Source organism: Ctenopharyngodon idella, chromosome 3, assembly GCF_019924925.1.
Source record: "Ctenopharyngodon idella isolate HZGC_01 chromosome 3, HZGC01, whole genome shotgun sequence".
Classification (NCBI taxonomy): Eukaryota; Metazoa; Chordata; class Actinopteri; order Cypriniformes; family Xenocyprididae; genus Ctenopharyngodon; species Ctenopharyngodon idella.
The window spans coordinates 49,197,300-49,219,181 of record NC_067222.1 but is presented as its reverse complement, the minus strand read 5'-3'; the positions used below and the strand labels follow the sequence as shown (position 1 = coordinate 49,219,181).

At 37.0% G+C, this 21,882-nt stretch overlaps 1 protein-coding gene across 5 annotated transcripts in view; it reads left to right on the top strand.

The window, feature by feature from the left end:
• Window positions 1-21,676, top strand: part of si:ch211-250m6.7 (patched domain-containing protein 3) — a 91,690-nt gene extending 70,014 nt beyond the window's left edge. For 2 of the 5 annotated variants that reach the window (XM_051887116.1, XM_051887118.1), the window contains one exon: window positions 19,697-21,676. In XM_051887116.1, the coding sequence (XP_051743076.1) occupies window positions 19,697-21,327 (1,631 nt within the window). In that variant the 3' untranslated portion in view covers window positions 21,328-21,676. Of the gene's footprint in view, window positions 1-18,184; window positions 18,940-19,265; window positions 19,619-19,696 lie in introns of those variants that run through there. The other 3 variants (XM_051887117.1, XM_051887119.1, XM_051887120.1) reach the window with 3 other exon arrangements.
• The last annotated feature ends 206 nt before the right edge of the window (window positions 21,677-21,882 follow it).

Sequence of the window (21,882 nt, the reverse complement as noted above, 5' to 3'; positions counted from 1 at the left end):
ACCATAATTGAGTAATCAATCTACATTGTATTTTGATTATAAATAAAGACTTTCTTCAGCTAAAAAAAAATCTTTTTTCATTGTGTTTTTATTTCAAATTTATTCAATACATATACACATAATTTCATGAATAAATATTAACAAACAAAACATGTTAAAATTCTAACCATACCCTTTGATCGATAGTCGGTGATTTAAACACAGTATCTTCTGAAACAACTGACTGACGTACTTTTTTCTTTTTGCTTTTTTAGAAGAACGATCATGTTCAGGTGTAGTCATACCAGGTTTACTTTTTAAAGAATTAATCATCTGTCTAACATGATAATTAGGTACTGTAGAAAACGGAATGTTTAACTCGGCAAATGACTGTAGAAACTCTGACCATCCTAGCGGTCTTCTGTCATCCCGAACCTTTTGTGATGCTGTAACATTCTTTAACAAGTCGAGCATGTGTGAACCAGGTATAGCTTTTCCCCTGAACACAAACTCCCCTGACTCGTTCCATGCACTGAGTCCTTTAGCTTTAGACATTTTGTCTAATATGTATCTGCTGTTTTTCACACTTCTTGACGGTACATTCTTCAGAACTTCACTCACAACGTCATCCACACTGTCGTTGTCTTCAGGTATAGTTGGTGGTTGTTCGTCTTTATGATCGTGTTCAGAATATGGTAGCGATAGCGTTAAAACGTTACTCTCCCGATCACCTTGTTTAACGATTGTCAAAAACCTGCTCAGGATGTTTGTGTAGAGTTTGGCTTTTTCGTACTGATTCAAATCAGACCTGAGTAAGATATTTCTTATGGATGCATCCAGATCGTTCTCTACGACCTGTTGAATATTCTCGCGAACATTTTCATTTTTCAGCTTTTCCAGCTGATGCTGGGGTACTAAATACATTTTCTCTGCATACTCCATCCTCAACCCCTTCTAGAAGATATTAAGCTGGAAATAAAGGGTACTGCGACGCTAAGGAGCGGTAAAAGAAATCCTCCAGTCTGATTGAAGACTCGCTTCTTGGCAGATATGCCAATTTTTTTATTGGTGACAAATGAAATTTCCTTTTTTCTTCTTCTAAGTTTTTGGTACTGCTGTCTTTTGATAGGAATCGTACCATAGAGAATGTTAAGGGCCACTTCGCACAATGTTAAAATGAGTTCGTCGGACGCTGATTGTAAAATAAGTCGTCGTTGTTTAGGTGTAGCTTTATGTATCAGTTTTAACAATGGTAGATGTTTACAAAGTCTGGCAGACATGACAATCTGATCACGTTCTTCTTTTTTTCGGGAGGTAAACCACTTGGCGGTCGGAAAGCAAACCGGTTCTGAGGCGGTATTGTTCAGGAGTTTTTGCTTTATAGTCTATCATTAAATATCCAAAAGGTCGGCTTGTAGCGTCTTGATAACACTCCATAAAGTATTTTGCATTTCCAGGATACATTTGTCGACCTAGCACCGAGACTTGATTGGCATCCCGAGGGTTTTTAAACAGAATCAAGTAATTGGTGTTTAAACTAATGGTTCTGCTGGATTTACCTTGCACAAATAAATTTTGGACGATATAAATTACGCTGAGATTACGATGATGAACATATTGTGTGAAGACCCGTTCGACTTCTTTGTTACCGCTTGCTTCTTGCATCATATCATCGATAATTAGAAGATTAGTTCTGTTCACAGGTAGTAAATCATCACTATTCAGACTCTCGGGTATTCCTTCCACAAATTTAATGTCATACAATTTAAGTAATTCATCATACAGAGGTTGCCAACAATCATACAAAAAAACAATGTTTTCAATTTTTTTAGAAATCATATTTAGCCCATTTTCTAGCAGACTTTTTACAAAATAGCTCTTTCCAGAATTAGAAGGTCCGCTTATCACTGCTGAGAATGGATGTTGAAGTCTGAAATCGAAATCAGAGGCATCCCGCGACCCTCTGTGCAACATCGAATCAGTAGCCATAAGGTAGAGTGGTGAAATCAGACAAAAGTCTGCGTTTATTATACACCACCTTAAACCTTTTAACGACTGATTTGTTGTGCAATGTGAGAGTCCTTTTATTCCTCACAATGTTTTCAGTGTGGGCCAGGATGCATTGTGTAGTGTCACATACCCATCAACCAAGTCGATCAGAGAATCTAATCGTATAACTTGCGAATTTTTAGCGTTCAGCGTTATACCCTTAGCCTTCATGACCACTTTTCCTTTGGCCGTGCGATAACCATAAGATTTTGGTCCGCTAGAACAAAACTCTGTGATATAATCATCGTCATCTATTTCATTCGTCAGCTCCCCCAAATGATCACCCAGAGGCGGTACCCAGTCCCCCTCCCTTGATACAAAAATAACGCTGTCTGTGTCAGAGTATAACAAGCGATCGCCGAGTTTATCCATGAGTTCGTACAATTCCAGACGGGCGTGTGCTGTTGTAAATGCACCAACAAACACATTAATGTCACGAGTCTCGCGCTCATCACCTTCTGCGGTATTATACTGGACAAGTGCAACATCGTCTGAGACGAATGTGAAAAATTTCAGACCCTCTGTTTTACCAAAAACAACTTTGGCAAACTCTTCAGGGTCTCTCACCAGATAAGTCTGGGGAAGATTCTCTCTCATCGAGAACCGACCCCAAAGACTGTTCAAGATTAACTTGTTTATTGACCTCTGAGCCGGGTTGTGGCTGATCTTTTCGGGGTCAAGACGAATCCCCTCTTTTTCAAAATATTCCTGAATGTAAGTCGCTTTGTCACTATCCGTGACAACGTTTGACGGGTAACCGGAGGCCTCCTGTTTCAAACGTAAAAAAGTCTTTACATAATCGCAGAACAATGTATCCGATTGTTGCAGAAAATGCCAAACTTCATAGATCTTATGTACCACGTAACCCTTCTCGATGGCTTTTAAAAGCTCAATACTGACCCAACAACCTGTGAGTGACCTCTCTTCATCAGTGTGTTTACAGCTTGTTGTTTGGTTTTCAGACTGAGCACATGTTCCGCATAACGGAAACATAAGTTTTCCAGAGCATCTGAAAGGGAGAACCGGGTGTAGTAATTTGCGAGGAGGATACACGGTAGCTTTAATAAGACCGTAATAATTTTCGATCGGTTCAAAGTCATGGAAAATAATTTCGGGGTGACCGATCGGATAGCTCTTCCTAGACTGACAAAAAGGATATAAGCTCGTAAAATCCAGGTAGCTTATTTTTTCATCACCCCCCGTTTTGTGGTAGAGTTTATAAGCGTTGGTACGACCACCAAAGAGTGCTTCTCTAGGTTTCAGTCTCTCTGGCGCCGAATAAGTACTCATAAATTCTATCACAGAGGGGTCAGTTTTTTTCATTTTTTCCCATTCGCACTCCCAAACAACCTCCATTTTCAAACCGTATGCGTTCTGCAGGATTTCAATTTTGTCATCGAATTGAATTCTGAGATCGCCATAGGGGACGTGTGACAAGGGATGTGTATCATGGGGTTCAAAGCGGCATTCGTGACCATGATGCACGCAACCGTTAAATTCTAGACCGTACCTTGATCCGGACTCTTCAAAGTAACCACCTAAATAGTAGTTACCAATCGACACTTCACCATGGTTCAGGGCATGATGAATGTCCACGTTTCGAGTCTTTTTGACATACTCGAGCCATTGGATCGACACACTTGAGTAGGTCTTACTCTTTTGGATGTACGCATTATTATGCGTCAGAGCCAATGTATCTCTTTTGAGATATTGCGTTTTAAAAATCCCCATACAACAGCTCGGTAACGTGACATACGTGAACGGATCAAGTTTAGTGCACTTTATAAATGACTCTCTGTATTTCATACAGGCTTCGCGTAACAAGACCACATCGTTGACACCGTACTCGTACAACTCCTTCTTGAAGTTGAAAAGTTTATCCGAGACCGTGGTGTACCACGCATCGAACTTAACCTGATCTTTATCGGAGAGGTTTTCATACCCGTAGTATGTTTTGTCTGGATAATTTCCGACATAATTCTCATTTTCGACCCTATTGAAAAGGTGGGGGAAATAACCTTTTTCAGTCGTGGTCAAATTGAGCGCCGCAGGCATCTTAGCAAGGGCCATCAGTATGAAACTGTAGCTATCGATGTATCGCTGGTCAAAAGCATCGTCGTACATGAAGATCAATTTACATCTTTGCATTATGATATCTATATCGAGCCCTGCTTTGCAAAAATACTCCAAAATCAGAAATGAGTCAAATCTGGAAGCGCAATGAGCTATGAAGGTGTACCCTTTGTATCGGGGTTGTCTGAAACGACTGATTAGTCGAGCTATACAGTCGGAACCTTCGGCCACAAATCGTGTCCCTTTAAAAGTGATCGCGCAAATGAAATTCGCAGTGTGCTTTGCACCATCATAACGAGTTTCAAAATCATAGAAAATATATTTTGTGCTAGGTTCCTTGTGCGATACAGGTTGAATAAAACAACGATGTTTCCCTTGACCCGACAGATCTTCTCTACAATGAGCACATCGAATGTCAGGACATTTATGTTTTGCGGTGGTACCTGTAACCTCATATCGCCTATTGCACAAGTTGCAATATTTTATTTTGTCGCAGGGGGGCTTTTCTTCACCCGGCGGAGCTTTCTTGTGCATGTCATAACAGTAGGTAGAATTACAATACCTCAGACAGTCGGTGCAGTGTACGGTTCTTTTTGGGTATTTGTAACAATTCGCATTGAAACACACATTGCAGACATACTTGCAATGATGATTTCTAGGGTGATTGTACCCTTTGTAACAAAATTCGCATACATAATCACTACCGATGAAAGCAGTCAGATTAAGAATCATGTAAAAGTGTTCGTCGTGTAAATATAGGAAGACGGTTCTAGGGTGAGGTTCATCATGGTTTTTGTATGTTTCTAACCCACCACTGCTTGTTCTGTAAAAAACAACAATTTTGATGTCTAACAGTTTTTCAAACGTACCTATGTGATGAAGAGCAATCGGGTCATTGATTGAGAAACCAGCGTTGTTGTGGATGCTCAGTGCACACGATTCCAATTCGCTCTCCGGTAACTGAGGATTCAAAAAACGTGCAAGACAGATAGAGTAGCATAATTTGTTCGAAACATTCATCGGACAAAATAAACTCATCTTTTTTCTTTTAATCACCTCATTGAGAGACAAATCTACAAGTTTACGGCGAGTGCCGCCGCCTTGTCTATTCATGGCTATGTTAGCTTGAATTTCAATCTGGTCGTCCGACATAAGCTGATCATCACTTTGTAAAATCCTACTGATTTGATCGATGAAGATGTTAACGTCATAATTATTACTGGGTGTTAAAACACCTGTAACATCCGATTTTAAATTTGGACCTTTCAAGGGCAAGTTGATAACACTACCGTGTTAGTCACTGCGTGACTAGTCGATGGTTGTGTGAAATCATCATTTTCTGAAGAGGTAAGTGCAACATTGGAAGTCTGATCGGATGTATTACGTAAACCACTACCGTATTGTATTACCTGCGCGTTGTGACTGTTTATTACTTCCTGTAAACGATTGCACAGATTATGATTTAGGCTTTGATCTACTGTTATTTCCAACTGATCCAAATTAGAAATTTGATGCGACGTAAACATATTTGTCAAATCTGCGGAATTTGGATACATATTTTTTAGATGTTGTAATCTATCGGAAAGAGAAATATTTTGTATGCCCGCTTCATTATTTTCGATCGCGCTCAGTAACAGGTATGTGAGAGTTTGACACCCATAGCCACCGTCTGAACATTTTTCTTCTACTTCCATTTTTTTCCTAACCTTTACAGAGGTGAACAATTACAAATTAATATATAACACAGCATAAAACAAAATGGAATAGGTACAACCTGAGAAAAAACATTAAAAACAAATCAATGTAAAACAGAGGCTAAAACATCAGCATACAAATCAGTGTAAAACAGAGACTAAATCATTAACATACAATGTAAAACAGTGAAAATGACATGAAATGAAACATTAAAACAGGTTGTGTAGTACAGATACAGAAACAAATCACATAATAACTTTGTTCAAAACATACAGTACACTTAAAAATGATATAGTGTGAAAACAGGTTGTGTCGTACAGAAGCAAATCACATAGTAGCATGTTTGTGACAATTATTAAATCAGGTTGTGTTGTACAGAGTCTAGAACAATTCACATAATAACTTTGTTCAAAACATACAGTACACTTAAAAATGATATAGTGTGAAAACAGGTTGTGTCGTACAGAAGCAAATCACATAGTAGCATGTTTGTGACAATTATTAAAACAGGTTGTGTTGTACAGAGTCTAGAACAAATCACATAATAACTTTGTTCAAAACATACACTACATTTAAAAAGATAATGATATAGTAAAACATAGTGTGAAAACAATACAAGATTGAAATATGTTGAATAAAATTTTTGAAAAGACACAATTTTAAAAACAAATTGAAAAGATTACTCATGGATACATGTTTTTAATATGGTGTAAAAAGATACAAGTTATTTGTGGATAAATGTTTTAAAACTGTGAAAAGACAAGATTTGAAATATGTTGAATACAATTTTTGAAAAGATACAATTTTAAAAACAAATTGAAAAGATTACTCATGAATACATGTTTTTAATATGATGTAAAAAGATACAAGTTATTTGTGGATAGATGTTTTAAAACTGTGAAAAGACAAGATTAAAATATGTTGAATACAATTTTGAAAAGATACAATTTTTAAAAACAGACTGAAAAGATACAAGTTATTGGATAAATGTTTTAAAAATCAGTGAGAAAAAGATTAAACAGTAATACATGTTTTTAAATCATAGTGTGAAAATCATGGATACATTTTTTAAAAATATAATGAAAACATGCTATGTAAGAGATGTAGCAAAGCTAAACAGGATGTCATCTATCTACGAAATAATTGGTGATGTATAGCACCGAGGTGATCCACAATCAAACGACGCTCGCATAAGTGTTCACGTAACGCATCGTGAATGATTGCAAAATTTTCAAACATTCCGCGGGAAGAGCGGGCACAGCTGTCTATCAGCTCGCGAATTCTGTCATCTTGTCTATTCAGACGATCGCGAATCTCATCGAAGTAAGTGTCGTAAATGGCTAGTCTGTTGCAAATCTCATTATGCTGTTGATGCAATTTGGTGAGAATTTCTTCACGTTGTCTACTAAGACGATTTATCATATCCACAAATAAGTTTTCAATGCAACCTTGACCATTATTCACCGAATCTATCGCTTCTTCCTGAAAAGCAAACGGTGTCTGACGACCTCTCGTGGGCACTTCACAATCACTGCTCCAAGACGATTGCTCCCAAGCGTTCAGCTGTGTAGATGTCCATCTGGTTACATCGTTTAAGTTGGTGTCTGTAAAATATATAAAGAATAATATAAGCATACTGAAGTGAAATTGAGATAATTTAAAACTGAAAACATTTTAATTATAATCTAAAATAACTAAGGTAAAATATACTAATAAGAAATAACAATTTTAAAAATTAAATTCTGATAAAAATAAATTAAGATAAAAATATCACATTATGAAAAACATTTAAACTAAATAACTAAAATAACGAAATAACGAAACTAAAATAACATTTAAATTTAGAAACTAAAATAATTTGTTAAATTAAGACAAATCATTTAACTAAATCTATCAAAAATATCCAGATAGTGAATAAAAATAAGACATACCTTCAACCGACTCTCTGTTAATTCTCTGTCTACTACCATCGACCGGAATCACACGTTGTCCTGACGGAAGTTCAGAATCATCATAGCGATCACTGGTGGTGGTCTCTGGCGTTGCAAACAGTTCAATTGAAGATTCTTCTCCAGTCAATTCGGATGATTGGGTTAAATCGACAAAACCCGGCTGAGTCAAAAACTGTTGGATGTCTAAAGTTTTTTTTTTCGTTAGTTTATTCCACGTTTTCCTGTCACATTAACAGTATATCTGTGAAAACACGCAAGACACATGTAGTAATCAGTAATCTGAGAAAAACTCAAATGAAAAGATATAGACGTCTTTTCAAACATGATCGATAGCGCTGTTGTTAGCATGCTTGTTTTCGATTCCAGAAATTGTGGGTTCGCGCCCCAGATAAACCGAGATTTTTTTTTTTTTTTTAAAGGTAAAAATCACCTTGAACAGGATCGGAGACAGCATCCGAATTCTGGATTCTGAGTTGTTCAGCGCCTATTTTATGAAAAAACACAGACATACAAAAATCATAAATATTTAATACGAAAAATAGTCATTCAATTTTTGAAAAAACATTGACTGAGAAGACTTACTGATTCGATCTAATTCTTGAAACGCAATCAATTCCAAAGCGTTTGTGACTAAAACGGAAAGCTTGTTAGGTGAAAAATACTTTCTAAAAAATAATAATATGCTCAATTAGTTAATATAACAATCTTATACTTAATCTATAAAACATTGTTTACAACAAGACATTCAAAATAGATAGCAAAACATTTTATCTAGACAAGTATTTTTAAAAGATAGAGTTTAACTTTGTTTCTGGGCCATGGCGAGACAGGAAAAATCAGCTTAAGATGAGATGAAGTTTCGAAGAGTCGAAAAAAACTTTGTGATGAAACGACCCTCTCATGGTGTTTTTATCTCCTGGACTTTTTCACCCCGCCCTCTGGTGATTCTCGAATTTCTACTTATATTTATTAGAAATTTCATTGAAATAATCACATGTTTTAAGGGAAAAAAACATTCCATGTGATAAAAATATGTTTTGAACCGAGAAGGGAATAAAATATAAAAGTATGAACATTTATTTACATTATTTTTAGATTATAAATATTATTTTTGATTATTCAATAGAGTATACGATTTAAAATAGATGAATATAATCTTTTTAAATAAAAATATTTTCTTATTCATATATTATTTCTTAATTTCAACCGTTTAAAGAGAAGAAATATCACATTATATAATTCAGTCATAATTGTGAAATTGATTGTTTAACTGTAAAATATCTTTTCACTCACAATGTTTAAAAATACTTGTTTTATTAATATATTTGTTTTTATTACACATTTGTTATCCGTTTTAATCTTTTTTTTTTTTGTTCATTAATTTTCATTTTTTCACATGATACAATTTCAATCAGTGACCGCTAGATGTCCTCCGAGTTCCGCTCTTGTGTGACAGAGAACAACTTCTGCTCCGCTGATCATATACGCTTGTCAAAAAAACACAGTTTCATTTGTGAAATTTCTCCCCAGGGGGTAATTTTATCCTTTTGCGCGCGTGAGAACGTTTTTTTTTTTCTACTGAAAACAGTATATTGACAAAACCCCGGTTTTTATTTACGACCGGAGTAAAGCAGTGACAATCTTGTTTTTGCGTGGATAATTTATTTTTTAAAAACAGTGCAGAAAGGTATGCCGTGGAAATCGGATATTCTAAGGTAAATAACCACGAATGTTCACTCTCTGAGATTTTCTTTATGTTTGTGATATCTGATCAAACGCATTGACGGTTGATTAAACTGTTTAAACTAGTTTATTTTAATAGAGAATTAAATATATAATACCCGTTCTCATTTATGTAAGCTAGATGTTTGTATCATTAAAATGTAGAGCTAAGCTATATGTAGATTAAAGATCAGACCGTTGAATAAACGCATACTTTGAGTTACATTTAAGCATAATCACTTGCGTCATAGATAATCAAACATTGATTGGATCTCAATAATGATTTAAGATATAAAAGTTCATGGTTGAAATATTTGTAACTATTAAAATACACACGTGTTGGAAAAATTTTCCTCATCCCTCTTCTCTGAACCAGTTTCAGCAAGTTGTGAGAAGAGCTAAGAGAACCATGTTTTGAGACTTTTTTAAACTTTAAGCATGTTTTTTATTATTTTAAACAATTTCCTTGACTCAGTGGAACTCATTTTGTCTCCTTCATCCATGAGTAAAATGTAAGAGAGTTTTATACATTCATTTAGGGAAAATCTTTTGCACTGTTTTATTTCGACTGTGATCACATAGTTTTATTTTTAAAACCATTTTATAGATCATTGATTTTACTCTCTCTCTCTCTCTCTCTCTCTCTGTTTCTCTTCTTACAACCAGAGGTGTGAAATCTGAGACTGTGCATGGGATGGCTGGCTGTGTCTCTCTGTGTATGTGTGTGTGTGTGAGTGACTGTCTACCTCTGCACTAATAATAATGATTATTGTTTGTCATATTGTGATCTTCCTGATTTATAAATTATCGATTTTTCACACATGTGGACAACAGATCAGTTGGGTTAGAGAGAGTTCAAATAACAACTATTTAAATACAACGTGACAGTTTAATATCAATCATTCTGCAAATCCAACCCCATAGGAGTATTCATACACCGGACGATAAATTTGATTTATTTGACCTCTTGACCTGTCATCATCAATCATTTTGACATAGTAGCCCCCCTATATTCTCTCTGAGGGGGGTCTTCCTCCAGGTGAACGATCTGAAAATGAATCAGAAACACAAGAGAATCTTTTGAAAGTGAAACATATCACAGGACAAGCTGAAACTCTGAACTACAGACAGACACACTGTTTCTGAGCTGCTTTAGCATACAAGAGTCTGCTGATATAAAAGCTTGATGATAGTGATATTCTTCATGATAATAATAATCTTACCTTATCTTCTCAATGAGCTGGAGGATGGCTGTGGACATCATAGATGATGTGTTAATGGAGAAAGGAATGGAGCTCCGATACAGTGTGAAACATGTTTCTGACAGTAGATTCACTGCTTCAGTGTGTGTGTGTGTGTGTGTGCGCGCCTGAGGGGGCTGCCTTCTCTGCTCCATCGCCTCAGCTAGTAAAGGCTGAGAGATAAAAATCACATTTTATACTACAATAAATTTCCACAAGTCCCTGTGACATGAAGTCAAACAAGCCTGTTATGTTCCTGGTTTGTCATGTGCTTTCCTAATCTCATGTGTTATGTTTTTTTTTCAGGCTTATTCGACTTCAGTCAGCACTGCACAGACCAATCGGCGGCTGACTTGAAGCAGTGCATGCCGGTAAGTAATTTTGTCTGACTTAAGATAGTACCAACACCACGTGACTGTGACGAATGGCATCAAAGTACCACGAGAGTGATTCAAGAGCAGCCAGCTGAGTCAACCACAGCTGTTCCTCGATTGGCATAACAACGATCACGTGTGTTTCGTGTTTATTTTCACACCTTCAGTTCCACTAATGCTGAAAAATCTGTATTTATCAGTTAAAGCTTTTCATGTAGTCACGATGTTGTATTGTGTCATGTTTATCAAAATAAAACTGATAAAAAACATAGACCCCACTGCATTGGTATTTAAATAGTATAGGCTTATGTTGAACTTTATTCTTGTAAAAACAAACGCTGTAAGCAGTACATAAAGTATTGAATGAAAATGTCTCTAAAACATCTGGGTATTTGTCAAATATTGCATTTATTTCACGTCAGCTGTGATAAAGTATGTAAACACCACGTAAGCGTCACTACGGGAAGCAAAAAGTGTCCGACTTCACGTCTCCATTTTCAGCTCCTCCCCGCCTGCACGTGGCTATTCTCGCTGATCGGTTGCATCTAGTTGTAGCCAATGTAAATGAGTTTATTGGACTAATCATGTGGATTTTAATGACGTTGCCCTTAAGGACCTTTTTCGTGTGCGCTTAAATGAACCCACTTGCTCTAGGCCATCTGGGGAGAAAATCCACTGGTCTCTGGTGCAATGTATTAATCATGCCCTGTTGATAAGAGGAGGAACCCAGCAATTCCACGGTGCCTGCCCAGCCAGAGACTGTTCACGTCATGCCAGCCAGGTCAGTGCCTGTCTATGTTATGCCTGACCAGCCAGAGACTGTTTACGTCTTGCCTGCCCAGCCAGGGACTGTTCACGTCAGGCCTGCCAAGTCTGAGTCTCTTCAAGTCATGCCTGCCACGTCTGAGCCCTCAGGTAAGATGGCTGCCACGCCCGAGCCCTCAGTCAAGATGGCTGCCACACCTGATCCCTCAGCCAAGATGGCTGCCACGCCAGAGCCTCTCCACGTCATGGCTGTCATGCCAAAATCAGCTCTGACAATTATGGCCACGGCCATTTTGTGTGTGTGATCAGCAAGAGTATCCGCGTGCAGGCAGGGAGGAGCTGAAAACGGAGACGTGAAGTGGGACACTTTTCGCTTCCCAGAGTGACGTTCGTGCTGCGTTTACATACTTTATCACAGCTGAAGTAAAATAAATGCAATATTTGACTAATACACAGATGTTTCAGAGACATTTTCATTCAATACTTTATGTACTGCTTACACCATCTGTTTTTACAAGAATAAAGTTCAACATAAGCATATTTAACTTAAATACCAATGTGGTGGGGTCTATGTTTTTTATTAGTTTTATTTTGATAAACATGACACAATACAACATTGCGACTACATGAAAATAGCTTTAACTTTTAAAAAAAAAAAGATTTTTGAGCATTAGTGGAACTAAAGTTTTCAGAATAAACACGAAACACACGTGATCGCTGTCATGCGCTGAATCCGGCCAATCGTGAAACAGCTGTGTCGACATCAGAGCTCGTGCAGCTGCTTTTGAGAAACTGCGCTGGCTGACTCAGTCAGCTGCTCTTGAATCGCTCTCGTGGTACTGTAATACCATACGTCACAGTCACATGTCGTCGACGCTGTCTCCAGTTGGACAAAATTTCTTACTGGCATGCACTACAAGTCAGCCGCCAGTCGGTCTGTGCAGCGCTGAATCAAGTCGAACAAGCCTATTATTATGTTCCTGGTTTGCCATGTGCTCCCATGTCATGTGATTTCCTTGTCCTCATGTGATCATGTCATGTGCTTCCCTAGTCTCATGTGTTATGCTTTCATTGGTTCATTGGTTGAGTGTGCACAGGTGTCTCTTGTCTAGTGATTAGTCCTTGTGTATTTAAGCCCTCATGTTTGCCTTGTTCTTTGTCTAGTATTGTTCCTCTACCACTGTGGGTAAAATTATGTACTTGTTTATTGTTTAGCCAAGCCATGCCAAGCCAAGTTTATGTTTGATCATGTTTGGACATTGTAAATAAAGCTGCACATGGGTTCTGCAACTAGCCTCCAGTGGACTCTGTTACATATATAGTCAGATTTATATTTATATATTCAGACTTACATTTTTATAATCAGGTTTATAGGTTTAATCAGGTATGCTGAGTAGATGAAACTGATCAGAAAGATTGTTTAGAAAGCAATCTTTAGTGGTAGAAGTTATAGTGATAGAAGTGATAGATATTTGTAACAGGTAGTTGGTTTTGCAGCCTTGGCTAAATGTAGTTTACACAAGACTATAATGATCTGAGATGTCATCACTCTACTGCAGAATTTCAATGCCATCAAAATCGATTCCATGAGACAATATTAGATATTAGATAAGTATGATTATGACAATGAGTGGGTCCTGACACGTGCTGTCTCACTCCAATAGAGTTTAAAATGTCTGTAAATGCCAATCCCAATGCGTCTTTTTAATTATTTACATGGGTATTAAAATCATCAACAATTGAGATTTTATCTGCAGCCAGTACTAACTCCATTAGAAAATCAGCAAAGTCTTTGTTAAAGTCTATATGGTGCCGTGGTGGCCTGTATACAGTAGCCAGCACAGATGTCAATTGGGATTTATCACTTTCACTAGATAACATTACATAAAGCACTGTCACTTCAAAAGAATTATATTTGAAAATACACCTCTGAGTAATACTGAAGATATTGCTATAAATTACAGCAACACCTTCCCCTTTGCCTTTCAGACGAGACTCATGTTTATAACTGTAATCTTGGGGGGTAGATTCATTTAAAGTAATGTAATCATCTGGTTTTAGCCAGGTTTCTGTTGAACACAGCACATCTAGAATATGATCTGTAATCATGTAATTTACAATAAGTGATTTTGAAGAAAGGGATCTAATATTCAGCAGCCTGAGCTTTATCATTTGTTCATCTGTATTATATCTGTTTTTTATTTGTTGAACATCAATTAAAATTTTACCCTTAAATGGGTTTGGGAGTTTTATTTATTTACTAATTCGGGGAACAGACACAGTCTATGTAATGATATCTAGGTGAAAGAGTCTCTTTGTGTTGGGATTTATCTGACTTCTGTGGCATGAGACAGCTAGCAGACAGTTGGTTTAGCCAGTCTGTCTGCTTCTTGACCTTGGCCCCAGTTTGTCATGTTTCAGCTCTAAGACTATGTGCCATATTACTAGAGAGAATTGTGGCACCATCCCAGGAGGGATGAATACCATCTCTTTTCAACAGGTCAGGTCTGCTCCAAAAATTGAGTGATGATAGTCTGCTAAATATCTCATCACTCCAGCAAACAAGGAGGGGGCCAGAGCAACTTACAGTGTCTGAAATCATACTTGCAAATTCAAACACCTCTTTAATGTTAATTTTTGTGATCTTCAACTGTCGAAGTCGGATAGTAAATAGACATTGAGAACAAAGATTTACGGAGGTTGGTTCAGTTTTACAGGATATCCGGGAGATTTGTGTGTCGCGTTCTTTAACGGTCCGCCTGGAAACAAATGCCGTGACGCCAAACATCCTCGTAAAAGAAGAACGCCGTCATGTTTACAACTGTGACAATGAGTGCTTACCAGTATCAACTTAATGCTAGATTTTCAAAAGTATGTGAAGTTCGCGGCTCCATTGTTACAGTAAACTTGCATAACGTTCTTGAATGAATAATTTATTAGATACACGCCGGTCTGTTATTGTAGGGACATCAACTTTATATTTTCACGCCCCTAAACCTAAACGATCTGTGATTGGTTGCATTACATGTCAGTAAAATGTCCTCTTGGGCGGTCCTTGGCCAATGAAAGCTGCGATAGAATCCAGACCTTCTGCCGTCAGTCTGGCTACGCGAGACTAGTTCACAGTTAACTCTGAGTTTCATATTCCAGAATAACTTAACTTACTACAGACCATGTGTGACGAGCAGGGCGGGCGAGAGCCATGAGGGAACGGCGCGAGGCCGGTGATGCGAGAGTTAACGAGCGGCCTTGAGTCTCTCACGGAGGAGCTCCGGAAGCATAAAAGGAGGAGCAATGACAGTGAAGGACAAGAGAGGACCAGGCCTGGACTTTATTTTGTTTTATTATGTTTGTGTGGCCGGCAGACGTCTGCGAGGGTCTGCCGGCATTACTTTCGTTTTGTTCTTTGTTTATTTTATTAAAGATTATTGTTTGAATGTTCGCCGGTTCCCACCTCCTTCTTCCCACATCATACAAACTGTGTTACACCATGATTTTGGCAGGTTTGGGTTAATCAACCAAGAGTTCAGGGTATATGTGATGGTAAGTTAACCTTGCTTTCTAGAGTTCCTCCCCAGGTAACAGAGAAAGAGTAAACATTGTTCATTTCACTTATGCTACCAATATTGTAACAATTCCAAGCGGGTTGAAAATCGGCTAAAATTACACTTTAAACAAACTCTTCATAAATACAATCATATTAGAAATTACAACACTCAAGCTCCAGAATTTAGAGAGGCATCTTGCTATTACCTTTTTTAAAATGGTCTGTTTTTGCTTGATCATTTATATCATTGAGAATAATTTTCACTAATTTGAGAGAAGTTTTCTTCATATTGACTCTGTGTGTCAGACCGAGTTGATGTACCTGAAACCTTTAAAAACATGCTCTGTCAACATAAAAAGCTAACACAACTGACATGTGACTCAGTACATAAAGAGCTTCAACAAACACCTGCAGCTGTCAAATTAGTTCTGCCTTACCTAAAGCAATTAATATAATACATAATAATTACATAATAAGATATGTCTCACAAAGTTTATGATAATGTTTTACATTTAAAGATTGTATAAATCATTAAATGGGACATACTGGGAGTTGCTTAACTGTTTTTTATTTTCCTTTTTTACATTAATACAAAAGGGGGCAGTAATTAAAACAGAATAATGTGTTTACAAACTATTAAAAAAAAAAAAAAATGCTGAAAATATTCTGTTCAGGCTGCTAGTTTGCTGGTTACAGAGGTTTCAGTGACCATCTTAACACAATTCGATTTGACTAAAAACCACTTTGTCAATTAAACTAAACATGTAGTAACATCTAAATCAAATCACCTGGTATATTAAAATAGTCTCAAGAGAAGTACAAAAAAGTAACAACTGCAAAAGTCCATGCTTATGAATTATGTTTAACCTGTTAGCCTGTCACCCCCGCTTTAAAAAAAAAAAAACTAAAACAGCTACAGTTCATTAAGCCTTTGCACTAAAAGCATGGTCCAAGTATGTTCCATTTTGAAAGCAGACACTTGGCAGTTTATTGTAAAGTCAGAATGAATCATTGTCATAATGAAAAAAATATTTTTTTTATATTTTAAATATTTTTATTTTATATATATATATATATATATATATTTATATATATATATATATATATATATATATATAAAATATAGCTAAGTTATAAATAGCTTTAAAGTTTTGTAAAGTTATTAGAAATTTATTTTTATGAAATATCTTTATGAAAATAAAATTGAAGTTGGCATTGTTTTAATCTAGAGCTAAAGCCACATGCCTGTTATATTTCAAATGTAAAGATAAGTTTAAAACTCTGAATTTTATGAAACATTTTTAAAGATCATGTCATGTAATTTTATTTTGAGAAGACTCTAAAATGCTAAATGATGTTTATTGTCTTCTTCTAAGCCTCCAGTGTATTGTCTCTATTGTTTTGTGGTGCAAACTGCCCCATTCGGTTTCAGTCTTCCCTGCACACATTCACACCTATCCGGCCTGGTTATGGCTCTAATTATTCTTTTCTTTTGTCTCTATAATAATTACTAACAATGTTCTATTCACACAGATTTAATCCCTCATTTCTTTTATCAAACTTCTCACTTCACCTTCTTTGAAACTGTATCAAATGCTTGAAAAAAAAATACTTGAAAAAAGAGACATTTCAGTGAGATTTACTATTCAAAATGTTTTAAAAAAAAAAAAATTACATATTTTCTCAGTTAGGGTGGGAGGTGCATTTTAGGGATAGCTAATATGTTAGCTTACCACACCACCAAAACATGACAATTTATGAGATTAAAACCATGTTTTTCCTCCAAACTTTATAATGCAAGTTGAGTGTTTTAAAAATCCTTCTGTGATCTGATGTGGCTTTGTATCAAAAAAATCAGAGAAAATACATTCTTTTATAGTATTCTGCACAATGATAAAGGCTATGTCAATTAGCATTGATTTATAAATATAATTTGTTATTATGAAAATACCTGACATGGCATGAAGAACACAGATAAATCATATATCGTTGCAGTTGTGTGTTTATTGTCTCCAAAACGAGCGATCTCTGAAAGCCTTGTTTATGTAAAGGATTTCCTGGAATGTCACATAATATGGCTGTTCAACACAAGTCTCGTTTGTGGACTAAACATGCAGCGTCCTCCAGGTTTCAGTATGAATGAATCTCAGTACACGAGAGTGTTCAGTGGTACTGCACAGTCAAAACAATGCATTTTGGGTAAAGACTGAATAAATATTACTCCTCTCTATAGAAATTTGATGCAAACATATGAGAATCTATCAATATTTCTCCAAATCTGCACACTTTTGAATTAAAAGCCCTGAGGGATGTTGTTTTGTCAAACGCTTTCATGACGACCGTACAGGATTTTTTTTTTCTGAATGGGAGCAGCTGACCATCATAATTCATATTAAAGTTATCGACTCCTTTTTTCATTTTCATAACTCCTGACCCAAATTAGGAGATTTTCAGAATAAAATAGAGATCAAATACTGAAGCTTGAGTTTTAAATCTTTTTTAATGATGTAGAGTTTGTCAAGGTAATTACAACCGTTTACAATAAAACTTTGAACTAATATAAACAAAGAATGCTCATCCTCGTGAAGCTTATGTCATTAAAATAAAAATGCCCCTTAAAATCAAATATTAAGCATTAATAATGCAGGTTATTTCTGGAAGTGATATAGAAGAGGACAGGAGCTAACAAGAAAGTTTGTTAATATGTAACCATATTTTGTTAATGAGTAACAAATGAGTTGTTAGTGTTCAGCTCAGCCTATAAGTATGTTATGACAACACTGAGTCAATAAAGTGTTGCTGGCGCTTTGAAGAAGGACAAAACAAGACTAGATAAGTGTATCTGGAGGATGGCGAAGTGTAAAACAGACTGCATTGAAAGACCTCTGTCTCTGGCCTTTGAAAAATTCGGTTGTGCTGTTGGTAGACATCCATATGTGTTTCTTTTATTAGCTATATGTGTAGCTGCTTCCCTCGGATCTGGTTTCATCTTTCTTCAGGAGAGGGAGGCAAATGATATTGAAGACCAGTTTACACCCGTCAATGGACCTGCCAAGTTGGAGAGGGCGATTGTGGTGGAAAATTTCCCACAATCTGAAGAGTTTTCTCAATTACGGCTTGCTTCTGAAGGCACTTATGCCTCTTTGATCATCACCGGCTTACAAGGAGAAAATATATTAAATGAAGCAGCTTTTAACAATATCATAGAGCTAGACAGACAAGTGAAAAGTATAAAAACAGGAAACAATTTTGAAAACCTCTGTGCCAAAACAAAGGGAAACTGTATATCAAATGCAATTTTGGACATTATAAATTACAATGCTACTGAAATTGTTTCTTCAAGCATTAAATATCCGATAAATAATTACACGTTTTTGGGAACAACCATCGGCGGTGTAGAGCTAAAGCCAGATAGTTCAGAGATGAACAGTGCAAAAGCGGTCAGGCTTTTTTATTTCCTAGATGAGAAGAAGACAAATGGAAGCTCTGACTGGCTTGATGGCTTTCTAAAACTCCTCTCAAACTATACAGAACAAAAAACGGTAAGTAAAAAAATATTTTGAGTTATATCTATTGACCTATCTAATGACCATTGTGTGTGTGTAAAAGTACCTCAATATGACATTTATCCAAGCATCTCCAATAGGTCAAGCACCAATAGTCATTTGGACAGCAATTCAAATATACCGAGATAATGAACTGAATACACATATATTTGTTTAATTTTTTCTGCCTTGTCATGTCCTGTAGTAATTTGTAATAATTAGTTCTTATAATTAGAGATTCCACACAATGAAACACATTTATGCATACAGTATTAAACAGAACAGTGTCTTGATATTCTTTTTTTTTTTTTTCATTTCTACAGGTCCATGTGTCTTACTTTACATCAATATCAAGACAGAATGAGTTTGAGACCAATTCAGACTCTGTGATCCCCCTCTTCTCTGTTACGTATTTCCTGGCCATAACCATTTCAATTATGTCTTGTTTGAGGTATCACAAATAGTTAAAAAAGAATCAAGTAAGCACATGTTTCTATCATTTGCTATATAATTTATCTCGATTGCCACAGGTTAGACTGTGTCAGGACGAAGGTGTGGGTGGCCACGTTTGGCGTCGTCTCCGCTGGTATGGCCGTGTTGGCCAGCTTTGGACTGCTGCTGTTTTGTGGGATGCCGTTTGCCATGACCGTGGCCACAGCCCCCTTTCTGATCCTCGGTAAGTTCATTTATTTCATCAGCTAGTAGGTGTCTCACAGCTGATGTTCACAGGCTCACAGTGTCTGCTTTCCTCCAGGTGTTGGTGTTGATGACATGTTCATTATGATCTCCTGCTGGCAGAAGACTGAAGTTAATAAAGCTGTTGAGTTTCGTTTAGCAGAAACGTATAAAGAGGCCGGCGTGTCCATCACTATCACCACGCTGACAGACGTTCTGGCTTTCTACATCGGTCTCATGACGCCCTTCCGCTCAGTTCAGTCTTTCTGCATGTACACCAGCACAGCTCTTCTGTTCTGCTACATCTTCAACATCACCTTCTTCGGCGCGTGTCTTGCACTAAACGGACGGAGAGAGAAAGGCAACAGACACTGGCTGACCTGCATGAAAGTCCCAGAAGCCACTGGTGATGATGGAGGTTGTTGTGTTGGTGGGGCATATGATAAAAACACACTGAAGGAATTTGAAATGCCAGTGGATTCATTCTTTAAAAACTATTACGGCCCTTTTCTGACAAGAGTGTGGGTTAAGACGCTTGTGTGTCTGATCTATGTCGGGTATTTGGCAGTCAGTATCTATGGATGCTTCCAAATGCAGGAAGGTCTAGATCTGAAACATTTAGCAGCAGACGGCTCATATGTTGGTAGTTACTATGACAAAGAAGATGAATTCTTCTCTGCCTTTGGTCCCAATGTCATGTTAGTTATAAAGGATGAAGACTTTCAGTACTGGAGCCCAACTGCTCGTGAAAGTCTTGACTTGTGTTTGGAAAATTTTCAAAATCTGACAGTGGCAGATTCAGGCATTTCACCTGTTTCTTGGCTGAGTGAATACATGAAGTTTGGACAGAACTTTGGTTTCAGTTTAAACAATGAAACACAATTCAAAAGCTATTTAACTGCATTTCTTAATCAGTCTGGTTTTAGTCAAGATGTTAATTTCACTAACAATCAAATTCATGCATCACGTATGTTCATTCAGACTGTGAACATCCGCACAGCGATCGATGAGAAGAATATGCTGGATGCGTTTAGAGAAACTGCAGAAAAATGTGGGAAGTTGCAGACACCTGTTGATCTGATTGTGTACCACCCTGCGTTCATCTATTTCGACCAATATGCCGTCATCATCAGTAATACAATCCAAAATATAGTAGTTGCTACATGTGCAATGTTAGTCATTTCACTCCTGTTGATCCCAAACCCTCTCTGCTCTCTCTGGGTGACATTTGCCATCGCATCTGTCATTGTGGGAGTGGCCGGGTTCATGGCATTATGGGATGTTAGTTTAGACTCCGTTTCTATGATTAATCTTGTTATCTGTATCGGGTTTTCTGTCGACTTCTCTGCACACATATCTTATGCTTTTGTGTCAAGTGAAAAATCCTCAGTGAATGAGAAAGCCACAGATGCCATCACTAAACTGGGCTATCCCATCATTCAAGGGGCCGTGTCCACTATCGCAGGAGTGGTGGTGCTTGCGGCTGCTAAAAGCTACATCTTCAGGACCTTCTTCAAAATCATGTTCTTAGTCATTCTGTTTGGGGCCGTCCATGGCATTGTATTCATACCGGTGTTCCTGACCTTCCTCGGCACTTGTAGCAACAGTCGTGAAAAAAACAGACAAAATCCTTCAGAGCCCAGTGAAACAAGCGAATGGCGAGTAAAAGCAGTTGTGATTCCGAATGAATCTGATCCTGACTGTCCATAGGCTCCGTGACCCTACATAGGACAAGTGGTTTAGAAAATGGATGGATGAAATTTTTCCTTTTTTATGAGCTTAGCTCTATATGACACTTTGATTTCACCATGCAGGATGATCCTGAAATATCAATCATTCTGTTATGTTCTTATGTATACACTGCATCTTACATGTTTTTGTGTTTTTATATTTTAATCAAGTTTAGCTTTTTATTTTTATCATTGTAATCAATATTATTTTCATTGCAGTTCTATTTAATATGCACATCTATTCATTTTAACACATCAGTGCAAACGCAACTTAGCATTTGTAATCCAGTTACTTTCAAGTACATTGATTAAACCACATTACTGGACAATGGGAATTTTGTGTTTGGCATTAAAAGAACTTGATCTCAGCATAATTGTCACTGAAGTGAATGAGTGAGAAATTTATGATACAGTATATGTATGAATGCATAAACACCTCTGTTGCTTATGTTCTCTCCTGCGTTTTGTAACCTGGACGCCATGATAGACGTGAGCAAAGGCAATGTTTCCTGGTTTATGATTTCCTTATCCTGGT